Below are 15,050 nucleotides of genomic sequence, written 5' to 3' on the forward strand. Positions count from 1 at the left end.
AATCTCTCATTCTGTTAACTCTTCTGTTTGTGCTTAGACACTATAGAAACTTCCGTATGATCATGCACTGTTCTGAGGCAATGACATTACCCAGGCATAATAGGTTGCAATAAAGATTATGTAAGAGCCGTAAGTCTGAATTTCCACGTTTGCTTGGATAAATCAGAAAACATATATTCAGTATTGTAACCACTGATTCACTATGCTATATTTTAATAAAGTTAATTTTTCTATACCCAATTTGGAAAAAAAAATTCTGGAAGTCTTATAAACAACTATTTTATTTCATGGATCAGCAAGTTCTCATACATGATCATACAAATGATCACTAAAAATATCCTAAGGTAAATGAATAGCAATTTGTGTTTCATTCATAATTTAAAAAAGGACAAAATCTAAAAAAAACCCATATTCTGTATTAGTTACTGTGACAGGTTGGATCACAGAAACCCCTTTGGGATTGCCAACTGATGTGTTGAGACTACTTCTAACCCGTTTTCCCTGCCAGCTTGGGACTCCAGAATCTTGCCTTGTTTGAGCTAGACACACATGCCCGCTGCAAAAACAGACCCAGGTCTGAACCATGTCCCGTAAAAGCTGCAGGCTTAACTGAAAACAGCTTAAGAAGTGTTCCTGTCTCCAACATTCAGACGCCCAGCCCCCAATGGGGTCCAAACCCCAAATAAATTGGTTTTACCTTGTATAAAGCTTATACAGGATAAACTCATAAATTGTTCACCCTCCATAACACTGATCGAGATATGCACAGCTGTTTGCCTGCCCAGATATTAATACATATTCTGGGTTAATTAATAAGTGATTTATTAAATACAGAAAGTAGGATTTAAGTGGTTCCAAGTAATAACAGACAGAACAAAGTAAATTACCAAGCAAAATAAACTAAAACATGCAAGTCTGAGCCTAATACAGTAAGAAAACTGAATACAGATAAAATCTCACCCTCAGAGATGTTTCAATAAGCTTCTATCACAGACTGGACGCCATCCTAGTCTGGACACAATTCTTTCCCCTGGTACAGCCCTTGTTCCAGCACAGGTGGTAGCTAGGGGATTTCTCATGACTGCCACTCCCTTTGTTCTGTTCTACCCTCATATATCTTTTGCACAAGACGGGAATCCTTTGTCCCTCTCTGAGTTCCCACCCCTCCATCTAAATGGAAAAGCACCAGGTTAAAGAAGGATTCCAGTTCAGGTGACATGATCACAGGTCACTGTAAGACTTCAAGGTTTTATTCCTCCCAGCCTGACTCACAGGAAGGCCTGCAAGCAAACAGAGCCATCCACAGTCAATTGTCCTGATTGATGGGAGCCATCAAGATTCCAAACATTAATGGCCCACACTTTGCATAACTACAATAGGCCCTCAGAGTTATATTTCATATTTCTAGTTTCAGATACAAGTATGATACATACATACAAACAAATAGGATGACCACACTCAGTAGATTATAAGCTTTGTAATGATACCTTACAAGAGACCTTTTGCATGAAGCATATGCCAGTTACATTATATTCACACTCATTAGCATATTTTCATAAAATCATATAGAGTGCAACGTCACAGTTAGAATTTGCTGAAATTTCTTCTATAAGAGATATGCCTATTATTTCATCTCTCATGACTGCATTAATACTTGTCTGTAGCTATACAATAAAAACGTTTCTTAGAAATCTTACCTCATATGTTATTTTCAGACTTGACTGAAGCAAAATCGGAGTAAATTTTGGATGAACTTCAGCAGTAAGCCACAGACGAAAATTAGGTTTGGGCTGAAGAGTATTCAATTCCTATTTTAAAAAGGAGATATACTGTATTAAAATTATGAATATTTGATTCTGCAGGACAGTAAAAGTTTAAAGGGATATTATCAATTTAAAATCATACTTCCGTCTGAAAACACCTACTGTTGTTGCAAGCAACATCTGGGATTACAATAATTGACAGATTGGAGAAAATCATTTTTTCAGGTTGGTTTACTTTGTAGATTTCACAGCACTTAGTAGATAGCTATTTTACTATTACACCTTTATAGTCAGTTTTCTCCTCTATGTGTGAGTCTTTCACACAACACGGAAGAGTATCTTCTTATAAATATAGGAAAATATGATTGCAAAGCAACAAAAAACAGCAGGAAGACTCAGAGGCAGGTATAGTACTTAAAACTAATTAAAAAAAACTGGATTCTGAGCTGACGCTGTTGCTTTAAGCAGTACAAATTCTCAGGCATGTATGAGTCACAATGGGACTACTCAAATAATTAAGTACTAATTCATCATAAGGGTGGCAGAATAGGGCTCTAAGGAAATAGTTCATTTTCTATACTCAATGAAAATTAAAGTCAAAACCACATCAAACGAGGTGTGTTTCTCTTTGATTTCAAACGTGTAATCACACTGGTGACTAGGAAACCTGCAAATTTCTGTTCCAGACCCTCGTATTACAGTCATCAACTTTGCATACTTAGCATAGAAGTTGCCAGAGGTTTCTGAAATGACGCAGATGACTCTGATGCAGTTATTCTCACCTTTTCCAAAATAGGAAGCCAAGATACAACAAGATGCAAGTTCTTCAAACAAAGCCATTCTCCATTGCGTGCACATTCTTTTAGAGTTTGAATGGCTAAGTCAGCTTGGCCTTGGCCCATTGCAACCTGCAAAAAGAAACACATTTTTATTGGGAATTATTATGCCTTAATATTTTGTTCAACGGTGAAAACAAAACACTCTACTTAAAATTAGATTATAAATACAAAATAGAAAGGTTATTCATCATTAACTAGAATTCTCTGATTTTTTTTCCTTTGAAGATCCCCATTGTAGGAGTAGAACAAGCCACGTAAATCTCCCAAACATTGCAAACATCTGAGTGTTAGGGAGTGTACATGCATCAATACATAGAATTGTATTGATGAAAGGGATTTGATCTAGCTGGCATATCCTTTATGATCTACAGAAACCATTGGTCTAATATACTTATGATGGGATTAAAAAGGAGTCTGTTGCCACATAAGGATGGAAATGGAGATGGGTCTTTGCAAGAGACTGGATTGGAGCTCAGTATCTAAAATATCAAAATCAGTGCTTGGTACTGAAAGAGCTGATGCCGCTGGGTGATGGCAGCATTGTTTCCCTTTCAGGTTGACATACAAATTGCTTTGTTAGACACTGAACTCTGATAGTGTGACACTGTTGGTACTGAGATTACCGATACCACCTTTGATAGCAAAAAAGATGGACTTGATTCTCTTCTACTGACATGGATGTAAATTAGGAATAATTATATTGAAGATAATGGAGTTACATCAGTGTAAAACTGGTAAGGGATAGGAGAAACAAGCATGTTTTCTTTCTATGAGAAAAGTGGGGAGATACAAATGACCTAGCATAGGACCTTGTCTTCTTAATTTTCTTAAGAGTGCTGTCTGTTCAGCTGCTAAATAAATTAGGACTTCCAAATGGAAAATCAAAAATCTTAAACTGAACTTTCTGAGGAATGATGTATGAAGACAAGATTTCCCTTTCCCCATCTCAATGAAACTGCTGAGTTAATGGAATAGGCATTTGTGCCAGATGTCTATTACACTACTCTTAATGAATGTTCAACCAAGCTCCCCTACCATCTAACAGAGACTGTCAAATAACAAGGAATATGGTGCAAGACAGTTAAGAAGACGTCAAAGTGCTTCTGATGGAGCTACTAAAGTCTGTCTTGGCTTGTCTGTCACTGATGAAACAGAGGTAAGGAGAACCATGACTCTGTGGATAATTCCAGTAGACATCTATTGATGGAAGAGTTGTCATGCTTTTTATCCCTCAGTTCAAATAAATCAAAGAGTTTGTGGGCCTTCTCTTGGACTGGTGATGCAGGGATGTCCAGTGTATAAGCCAAACATATGATACCTTATCTTGGAATGTTTTTGAATAATCAGGAGGTGATAAGGAAAAGGTGATCAAGTTATCAGGTAAGGTAGAAGTAGATGCTAAACCCTCAGTGGTCTGTTCCCTATCTTTCCCCGTTGATTCAAAATTACTCTGTCAGCTTACAGAGATGATTTATGAGATAAATAAAAAAATCAGAGATTCTATCTACTGTGTGGAATGTTTGGGAAAGATGATTTTGGAGACTTAGTGCTTCTCTTCTAATCTTTTTTAATAGGACAACATCCAGAAGATTTACCATAAGAATGTCACTCTTTGTCCAGATATCATTCCAAAACATTATATGGGATGGCCAAGAAGGGAAGGACATTCTTGGATCCAATCACACAGAGCTAATATCAGATGTGTCAAAAGATGAAAAGCGAGAAAGCTGCTCTTATATATATTAATAACAAGATGGGATCCCAGAGAGACTTGAATCTTTAGAGTATGCGAGGAGGGACAGATCACACTAGTGTTCAGTTGAGAAAAAAGTACAAATTCAAAGACTGCTGAGAGGCAAGATTAAACTGCCCCTAACCTGTTATGTTATCAGAGGAGTTGAGGAAGATTGATTCAGATCCAAAGTGGAGTACTTCATATTCAAATACCCATTGGGAATGAGTACATCAGTTTTATGGGAAGACCTTAAAAGGTTAATTGCTGTCAGGTTACACACATATCATGAACCCAATTGTAGCTAATTTTGGTCAGCTTTAAGCAGCTGACTTTTGGAGATGAGTCCTTCTCATCCTTGCTGGGCATCTTTTTAAGAGCTGCATTCAATGGTACCAAATATTCTCTGTACTTGAAACTGAGAGGCTTAGAGAAGGTTGAAGTCTTCTGTTTATTCATAGCTGGATTTTCAGATGCAATCCAGAGTCAGGCTATATCGTGCTGATGAGACCTGCTCTTGAAAAATGATCTTCAGACTCCTTTGTCAAATCAATTGACCTTTTGTGCTGAAATGCAGTGCAGAGCAAACACCACGTGGAGACCAGTTCAGCTTTCACCCAGGCAGGAAAGCATCTGTTGTGCTGGTCAGCGATAGACTTCATGCTGTCACAAAACATGCACCTCTTATATCTAAGTACTTCCCCAGAGAAGCCATCTTGAATGATCTATTGGGCAGACTTGAAAGAGCAAAGTACTGTACAAAAACTACTATCAGCTATCAATTAACTAATACTTAGTTTTTAAGATTCTCAAACTATTTTACAGAATTTCCTAAAGAAAATGAAGATCAGTAGTACTGAATATTACTTTAATCTCTGATTTTACTTTTTCAGTTAAAAATAGAAATTAAAAACACTGCTATGACCATTGTATATTTTAAACACAAACATTATATTGTATCACTATGCATATCTGAGACCAACCTGGTGGTAGCACTCTCCATGTCTTTCCACACTGGCAAGTTCTTGTAGTTCTTGAGAAGGATCAGCACCGGGAGAAATAATTATCAAGATGGGCTCAATCTCCAATGTCTCTTTATACAGACGTTTTAGATTCAGGGGTGGTGGGGACAACTCTTTTATTCCTGCAATTGGACAAATATTAAAAAAAAAAATAAAGTAACAATACAAAATAGAATGTTCCTTAGAAATAAACTCCTTCCACTCCAAGATAAACCAGCTACATATATAGCTAGAACAAAACATCATTTCCTAAAAGACTACGTGTTTTTTTTAAACTTCTTATTCATACAAAAGACCCACTTTGGTATATAAATAAGGTACTATAATACAACAAATTCATATTGCAAAATTAAACAGAAAGACAAATAGGACAGATGCTATTATGGATATGGGACTGCTTTAGTTGCTATGACTGATCTTAGTGACCACAAAAACGTGCCTATGGTAGAACCACATTTTTTATCCTAGTTCAATTGCAATCAATTGCTTACACATTTATACAGACATCACATATGTTGGGGGATCAAATCTGGAACTTTCAGAACTAAAAAAACAAAACAAAACCACCCACCATAACAACCGGAGGACTAAAGAGAGATTAAATTTACTTGTAGATGATAAGCAGAAACAGCTCACAAGTGCACCCTAATATTGGGAAAAGACTTCTTCAAAGTTCACAATCTCAGGAAATGACGACAAGTGACAACTGTTTAGTCAAGCCTAAATGAAACGGCTTTGATTTCAGAGAATAACAGTTCCTTGCTGAGCTTGGAGAGACTGCACTTCCTTAGAGCATTCAACATCAGTATTTAATAAGGTATCATGATCTACACCACCTAGCATACGGACTCCAGTTATTTGGATAGAGAATATTTGGTTTTTCAGTGAGAAAGATCTGGTAGCACAGGTAGAAGCACCCATGCTCTAATGACCCATCCATATGATTCAAGCACAAACCTGATGCTCCTAAACTGGATCGATGAGAAGTACAAGAGTGTTGTGTCTCCTTATCTTCCAGGTAATATACAGAAAGAGAAGAATTGGAGTAAAAGAATACAGGAAGTTTTGACATAGGCTCAGGTTAATTCCAGTGTGGCAGTACCACCATACAAATCTTATGGACTTGTCTTGCTTTGATGAGGGCCTAAGTGATTGGGATGACCTTGCACAAGCCTGCTTCACCAGGATGAATTTCATCTATAATTTGCTGCAGCATGTCACTTTGATGTTGAACACTTTGACCTAATTCAGCAAAGCATTAAGTACACGCTTAAAGTTATGTAAAAAGGATTTAAGCACATGCTTCAGTGATAATTCTGTGCTTGGCAACACTGCATTTCTCTCACACATCTTAATCAGTTGAGGGAAACTGCAGCTAAGGTGAGGACACACAACAACCTTCTAAGCAAACTGGCCAGCACTTCTTAGGGAGCAAACGCTCAAACTACCCAATCATCTGGTTTAGCCCTCTGTTACTATGCACCAAAATACAATGCTCCAATCTAGCTCCATTCAACTCACGTCAAGTTGGTTGACACGTAACTACGTTGTAATCATGTGCACACCAGTACCATGACTCCCCATGTTAAGCAACATCACTCCTCCACACATCTGTTGTGAGAGTGCGACAGCCAGAATGGTTGAGAAGATCAGGGCAAATCTGAGCCTACCACTATACACAGACATCTTCAACCACCCAAGAGCGCACTTGTCATCAAGGCACTCACTGTGGGCCCACTTGTCCTGCCCAGATTTCTCTGCCAAGTCTATGTAGTGTGAAGAATGGTCTGCAGCTGCCATCATAAACCAGTCTCTTATAACTGTCCTGACCATATGTGTACCTGGCTTTGATTTGCTATTCCATTCATCAACCCTTCTTAACCGATTTTGATTGGGGAAGGGTTAATATGCAGCCAGCCTGCCCACTTTGGTCCAACAAAAGAATCCCACATGCAGCTGTTGCCAAAGACAGACAATGTCACACATCACTGATGACTGCCCTCTAACCAGATTTGATGGTGGACTGAGGGCTTTCACTTTGCTGATGAGGCTGCTGCAAATTGGCTTTGAAAGTTCCGCATCTAATAAGAAAAACTGAACTGAGCCTAAGACAGTGAGGTGTTAGGTGCTATAGAAACCCTACGATGACAAATCAACAGATATGCTCCATGTCAAACATTAAACCATTTTTAAAATTTGCATTTAAAAAAGAGTGGAGCAAATTTTTAAACATATTTACCTCATTTTAGTCTAACAGCCTATATTCTATAGTGCTTTAAATTGTTAAGAGCAATTTTACTAGACACTCCAGAATATACATGAAGGTCCTATTAACACCAGCTTCGGGCTGCCTCCCAGCTCTCAGTTCAGGTGCCAGACAAGACCTCGTTTGTAGCAGACCAGAGCTGCAATTGCAGGGAAAGACCTGCTCAGCTGCAGTTGCAGTATGCTCAGTATAAGAAAATGACAGAGCAGAGGCTTATCATTGGAGTGAATCCATCTGGAAATATCTTCCTCAGGGATAAGCACTGTTTCCAGGTGTTATATCTCCATATTCGACAACAACTCACAATTTTCTCCTATACAGTGATTTATAGCATATGACTACTGACTGTATACTCAATCCTATTGGTTAATATTCTCCACATCTACTCATACGGAAATTCAAAAAGTATAATGAATTATAGTCTTTCTTCACTATATGCTATATCAAGTTTTCAATACCTACAATAACTCAACTAGGCCTAATTATCAGTGGTAGCCCACTAGTCACCACCCTTCTTGAAAAACCACTCTGCTTTCAATATTCAAGCCAGTTCTTTTTTGACACTGACTTTTCCAACATTACCTTTCAGACCAGAAACTATGTTTTATTCTGTGTTTGTACAGTCCCTAACACAATGGAGCCTTGATCCTAACTAGGCAAACTGGGCAATAATGTAATAGAAGTAATAAGCAGTGTGAAGAACTAGGGGTGCAATATGGATATATTCATAGTTTTCTAGAGATCATATTAGATCATGGGAATATCTCATGTCTTAGCCTTGAGTGAAGCCTTCTTGTAAGATTCAGTTATTCCTCTAGCTCACAAGTAATCAGCTGCATGACATGTACCAAAACAAAGCTGGCAGAGATAATTTTAGGTTTACCAGCTCTGATAGTGTTGCTTTTAAAAACAAGAGGCTGCTAGGAAACAAAGTTAAACAAATCACTGAAAAGTGACAGCTATTCATGTTCAGATGATGACAAGAAACAGAAGTACTGAGAAGGTATCTTAATTAGTAGCATCAGAATACCTTAAATGAACGACATAAAAATATCTCATTTCTCAAAGTGGGAGCCTATTTCTTTCCTCACAGTAGATGAGAATTAAACTCTAAATAAATAATAATTACCTAGGCTATTGTAATAAGCTAAAATAATTCAATATTAAACTAAGGCTATCTAATTCACACTGTACAAAACTCATCATGGAACCAATCTATTTAAAGTGTACCCTCCCACCAACTTATTGTAAAAACCTTAGAAAAATATATATTTAAAAATTAAAAACTTTAAAAGTTAACCCATCCTGTATGTTTTCATCTTGTAAAACATGCAAAAGTATGTGAAAGAATGATGTCTGGCAAATCATTAGCCTTCAATATTATTTAATCACTTTTGCTAATTAAAACAAAACAAAAACAACCCCCCCCCAGCAATAACAACTAACCTAATGGTAGACATTTTAATGAGTCTATCTGAATAGGAAAGAAGAAGACACCAGCCAAGGCTCCACTATGATGTTCAAGAGCTGGGAGAACCAAGGCATCCATACTCAACTGGGGTTATCAAGCTTGGCATTGTCTGCTCTTTTTCAAAATCCTTGAAACAAGGGGGAAAAGTGGGAATAGATATTCTGTTCCCAATTTAAGAAGAAAGCATCCCAGCCCAGCACTGAAGGATCAAAGTTTTGAGAGGGAAATGCAGGGAAGCTTTGTATTATTTCTTGATGTGAGAAAATCTATTGACTGTATGCCGTGCAGATGATAAATTCAGTGAAAAACTTCAAACGCTGTTCACCTGGGGCCAGCGACTGATGGCTAAGACAATCCATTCTGACAGTTTCCTTCATTTGAGTTGTTGATCTTCGGAGAAGATAATTGAATTTCTCCCCAGGAACATATAGCTTTGCCTTTCAAAAGGAGTCAATTGCTTTTCATTTTTTGCTTTCTAACAACATACATCACTTCTGTGTGATTTGTCAGTCTTGCAAAAGCTCACACGATAGGTCCAAATGGTTGAAGATATGCTTTTACTTTTGTTAAGAACCAGGTGTCACAGCATGAAATGTTACTTTAGATGTACTCCCTGCTCCTGGAGACTGGCATCTATGGAATTGAGGGTTGGATTCCAGGGTTCTGAAGAACTGAAGGAGCTGGTCAAACAGCAGTGCAAAGACCACCACCTCATTTATTACCAGAGCTCAGAGGGAATGCAAAGGGAATCCTACCAGGACTGAAGACTGATTCACCAGTTGAGAAGGAAATTTTACATATACTATATATCTGTGCTCAGAAAAGCAATGCCTGCACAGGTTGCACAGTGACCCAGCCAACAAGGAACAGACTCAGATGAGGTTGTATGGCTGCAGAGGACAGATCAGATCTAATGTTCTAGCCTTTTTTGCACCAGTCACCATGTTGATGAATATAATGGGAATTGGGGAAGGGTGCGTGACTTTTGGAAATGTGTTTTGTGAAGTAGTTCAGTGTCTCCTGATAGGAAGAAGGATGCACTCTAGGAGGCACACCTACAGCCCACCACAGTGCTTTTTAATAGATGAATGTAAGATGGAGGTACCAAAAGATCACACTTTGATGTGAGCACTATCAAATGCTGAGTCAGAAGATAAAACTGACACCTGAAACAAGTAACATATATGACCCATCACATTGTAGTGAGAACTAAGTTCTGAAATTATAGTGTCAGATGGGTGTGACAAGTTGACCTGGAAAGAAGGTTAAGTGAATGATCACCATGAGAAACTGGTAAAAAATGTCAAATATCCAATAGAGAGTACTATTAACTATCTTCATGGTGTTATGAGAAATGGTCATAGAGTTGGAAGGGAGTACTGACCTGGAGATGAACTGAAGACCTTTGTATCCACCTTTGGAACCTCACAGGATTCTTGTAAGAGGTTGCTTTAGAGAGAACTCAATTTGTCCCCATTCACAGCTAGTGTTATTGAAAAAGACTATATTAGTTTTTATAGGTTTCAAGAAGGGGAGAAGGACACTCCAGGAACCCAGAGTCCAAGACCATCACCAGATTAGTAAGTCTTTGCAGAAGTTTCAAGTGCTCAGTTTGCAGATGTGACAAAAATGGAAAGAAAAACGAATTTGGCGCAACAGTGCTAAGGGATTACATAGCCATTGTGAAGATGTATGATGATCTGAGGAAGTACAACAGGAGCAAAAGCAGCATATGAGATCCCAAACCCATAATACAAATCTGCCTGTGGTGTTGCAGGCTGAGGCAATTAAAAAGTTAAAAGGTCAGGATTACAGAGCCATTATCTCTGAGAAACTGTCCTGAGTAAAGAAAAAAACAGGGGAGGAGAAAAAAGTCTGACATCTAAGCACAACATCCAGATACAATGAGCCAAATTCTCTGCTGATGGAAATTGGTGTGAATCTAGTGAAGTCAGTAAACACTTTTTCACAGCAGCTTTGTTTTAAAGTTAATGCAGCTATGCCAATTTATGCCAGCAGTAAGCATGGCCCAATTTTTTTAACTCCTTGTATCAGGGATCTGCGGATAGTAATGTTAACAGCATACAACAGACTGATGCTATTTCTAGTTGCAAACAGAAATAGCAGATTTAATTATATCTGTTTTGGCAAATAATTATGATTTACCTAGATGCAAAGGGACTGAACGAATTCAAGTGCGGTTTAGTTTTAGGAAAGTGCCTTGAGAATGAAATCTGATGTGCTGCTTAGCATACATTTTATTTTATTTCTGGATACCATTACTGCTTTCCTAAAGAAAATGAAGCTGTAGATAATTAATGTCAAGCCTCTTTAAAAATTGTATTTCCATTTTAGCCAGATTTTTTAAAACAATTAGAAGTCACCCCAAATGCGGCCACCCTATTGGAGGTCCTGGACTGTTGACTTTCAAGAAATGGGGTCTCGCTAAAGCTAACAGCAATTGCAACCTTTAACCAGCAGGTAGAAGGATAATCATTTTTTTCTCAACTGACCATAAAGAGGTTTCTCGAAGGCATAGTGAACCTCCTTCCCCAAACCAGACTTCCCACTCCTCAATGGGATCTCAACCTGATGTTAAAAGGACTGATTAGACCACGATTTGAATCCATGGCCACTTGTTCATTAGCTCATCCTGTTCCTGATCACCATGACGTTAGTAAGAAGGATAGGGGACAGAGAGGATCTGATGGGGGCATACCCCCTTCACTGTGTTCTTCCCTGACAAAGTCACACTTAGACCACATCCGAAGTTCACTCCCAAAGTGACTTCCGATTTTCATGTAAATCAGCTTATTCAACTTTCATCCTTTTATCCTAAACCTCATCAAGATAATAGGGAAACGATCCTACATATGCTCAGTGTGAGGAAAGCCCTGGTATTCTATTTGAACAGAACAAAGGGGGGGGGGGAAGGATAGCTCAGTGGTTTGAGCACTGGCCTGCTAAACCCAGGATTGTGAGTTCAATCCTTGAGGGGGCCATGTAGGGAACTGAGGTAAAAATCTGTCTGGGGATTGGTCCTGCCTTGAGCAGGGGGTTGGACTAGATGACCTCCTGAGGTCCCTTCCAACCCTGATATTCTATGATTCTAAGAGCATTCAAAAAAATCTGAGACTCTCTTTTTCTGTTGCAGATAGATCAAAAGGTGCAGTGATTTCAGCTTAAAAGCTCTCCTCATGGGTCTCAAATTGTATCAAGCTCTGTTACCAGATGCGTAATGCAGCTCCCTCATTTTCAATATGCACACACTCTATGAGACTGTTTTCCTCTTCTGTCGCCTTCTCTAAGGGTATCCCTATATCAGCAATCTCCAGAGCAGCTACCTGGGCATCTGCACATACCTTTGTAGAACATTATGACATCCTGGGGAAGTCAGCCGTCGATACCAGTTTCAGTGCCGTGGTACAGATAGCATTTGTACCGGAGGTGGTTGTCGGGGCCAAAAGGTTTGCACTGATGGGTTGGAGATGTGGACCTGGCAGCGAGGTCTGTTGGTGCCAGCTGCAGCAGGGTCGGTACTGGTGCGGATGTCCGTACCAACAAAGTCTTCTCTGGGGCAGATCCTCTATGTTTTTCATGCCCTCATGGTACTGGTGCTTCTTTGCCCAGACCTGTCAGATCTTTGGGCAGTCCAAATTGCTCTGTGGGCTCGGTACTGTGCATGTCCTGGGCACCAGCTTTAGACTGCTTCGGTGCCATCAGTACTGATGATACTGATGGAGCTGGACATCATTTTTGGCTCGATCAGGGCTTGTTCTGGGGACTCACAGACTTTTTCTTAGAGACCTTGTATGAGTGGCTCACCTCCCTTCGAAGTAGAGGATTGTGGTGAGAGTTCCCGCTGAGACTCCAGGGGTTGAAGGGCCGAATCAATGAGTAGGATTTTGAGTCTTTGCTCTTTGTCTTTCCTGGACCGGGGCTTCAGTTGCCATACTTTTGAGGACTGTGCTTCTCTCCCAGGCAGAGAACGCACTGCAAGTGTCCATTAGTCATTGGGATAGATTAGTTGCAACTGAGGCACTTTTTGAAGACAGGGGGGTGGGGGGAAGGGGACTGAGAGAGGTTGGCAGGAGGCAAGACCTTTCTTAATTTATTTATTTATTTAAGGCAGGACTAAACAACAATAAAAAGGAAGTAACAAAGAAAAAAGGCTTCAAGGGAAGCTAAAATTAGCAATTCTAAAGGGAGTTAACGATTCATGAATGGACAGCTCTAGCTGGGTCTCTAGCCAGGGGGTGGTTAGAAGGGACTGAGGAGAGATTGCCTTGCATGCTGGGTAGCCTCTTGGCAGGAGGGGAGCAGTGCATGCCTGGGCAGGATGGACTGCTACCAAAGTTCTCCAATTAGCAGCATAGTGATACAGACACAGTGGATCACCCTTATAGGGATACTATTCAAAGAAGAAGTTCTGCTTTTACTTCATTCACTTCAGTCAACAAGCCTGCTAAACAACCAGTGGGGCCACTGGACGATTGAGATGCTAAAGGAGCACTCAAAGACGATAAGGCAATTGTGGAGAAACCAAATGAATTCTTTGCATCAGTCTTCACTGTTGAGGATGTGAGGGAGATTCCCAAACCTGAGCCATTCTTTTTGGGTGACAGATCTGAGGAACTGCCCCAAATTGAGGTGTCATTAGAGGAGGTTTTGGAACAAATTGATAAACTAAACAGTAATAAGTCTCCAGGACATGATGGTATTCACCCAAAAGTTCTGAAGGAACTCAAATGTGAAATTGCAGGACTACTAACTGTCATCTGTAACCTATCATTTAAATCAACTTATGTACCAAATGACTGGAGAATAGCTAATGTGACGCCAATTTTTAAAAAGGGCTCCAGAGGTGAACCTGGCAACTACAGGCCAGTAAGCCTCATTTGACCTCATCTGGAATACTGTGTGCAGTTCTGGTCTCCCATGTTTAAGGATGAATTGAAACTGGAACAGGTACAGAGAAGGGCTACTAGGATGACCCGAGGAATGGAAAACTTGTCTTATGAAAGGAGACTCAAAGAGCTTGGCTTGTTTAGCCTAACCAAAAGAAGGCTGAGAGGAGATATGATTGCTTTCTATAAATATATCAGAGGGATAAATACCAGGGAGGGAGAGGAATTATTTAAGCTAAGTACCAATATGGACACAAGAACAAATGGATATAAACTGGCCATCAGGAAGTTTAGACTTGAAATTAGATGAAGGTTTCTAACCATCAGAGGAGTGAAGATCTGGAACTGCCTTCCAAGGGGAGCAGCAGGGGCAAAAGACATATCTGGCTTCAAGACTAAGCTTGATAAGTTTACGGAGGGAATGGTATGATGGGATAGCCTAATTTTGGGGCAATTAATTGATCTTTGACTATTAGCAGTAAATATGCCCAATGGCCTGTGATGTGATGTTAGATGGGGTGGGATCTGAGTTACTACAGAGAATTCTTTCCTGGGTATCTAGCTGGTGAGTCTTGCCCACATGCTCAGGGTTTAGCTGATCACCATATTTGGGGTCAAGAAGGAATGTTCCTCCAGGGCAGATTGGCAGAGGCTCTGGGGGTTTTTCGCCTTCTTCTGCAATGTGGGGCATGGGTCACTTGCTGGAGGATTCTCTGCACCTTGAACTCTTTAAACCACGATTTGAGGACTTCAATAGCTCAGACATAGATTAGAGGTTTGTTACAGGAGTGGGTGGGTGAGATTCTGTGGCCTGCATTGTGCAGGAGGTCAGACTAGATGATCATTATGTTCCCTTCTGACCTTAAAGTCTATGATTCTATGAATAAATGGTCAGTTTTCAGAATGGAGAGAGGTAAATAGTGGTGTTCCAGAGGGATCTATCTGTACTGGGCCCAATCCTATTTAACATATTCATAAATGATCTGGAAAAAGAGGTAAACAGTGAGGTGGCAAAATTTGCAGATGATGGCTTCCATATGAGGAGAGATT

At 39.7% G+C, this 15,050-nt stretch overlaps 1 protein-coding gene across 1 annotated transcript in view; it reads right to left on the reverse strand.

Moving 5' to 3' along the window:
• The window catches only part of DYNC2H1 (dynein cytoplasmic 2 heavy chain 1), a 368,188-nt gene that overhangs the window by 141,516 nt on the left and 211,622 nt on the right, over nt 1-15,050 (reverse strand). The window contains exons 76-78 of the mRNA XM_045019043.1: nt 5,318-5,478; nt 2,546-2,671; nt 1,698-1,808 (exon numbers count right to left, since the gene is read on the reverse strand). Of these exons, the coding sequence (XP_044874978.1) occupies nt 1,698-1,808; nt 2,546-2,671; nt 5,318-5,478 (398 nt within the window). The remainder of the gene's footprint in view (nt 1-1,697; nt 1,809-2,545; nt 2,672-5,317; nt 5,479-15,050) is intronic.

This window comes from Mauremys mutica, chromosome 1 (genome assembly GCF_020497125.1).
Source record: "Mauremys mutica isolate MM-2020 ecotype Southern chromosome 1, ASM2049712v1, whole genome shotgun sequence".
Taxonomy (NCBI): Eukaryota; Metazoa; Chordata; order Testudines; family Geoemydidae; genus Mauremys; species Mauremys mutica.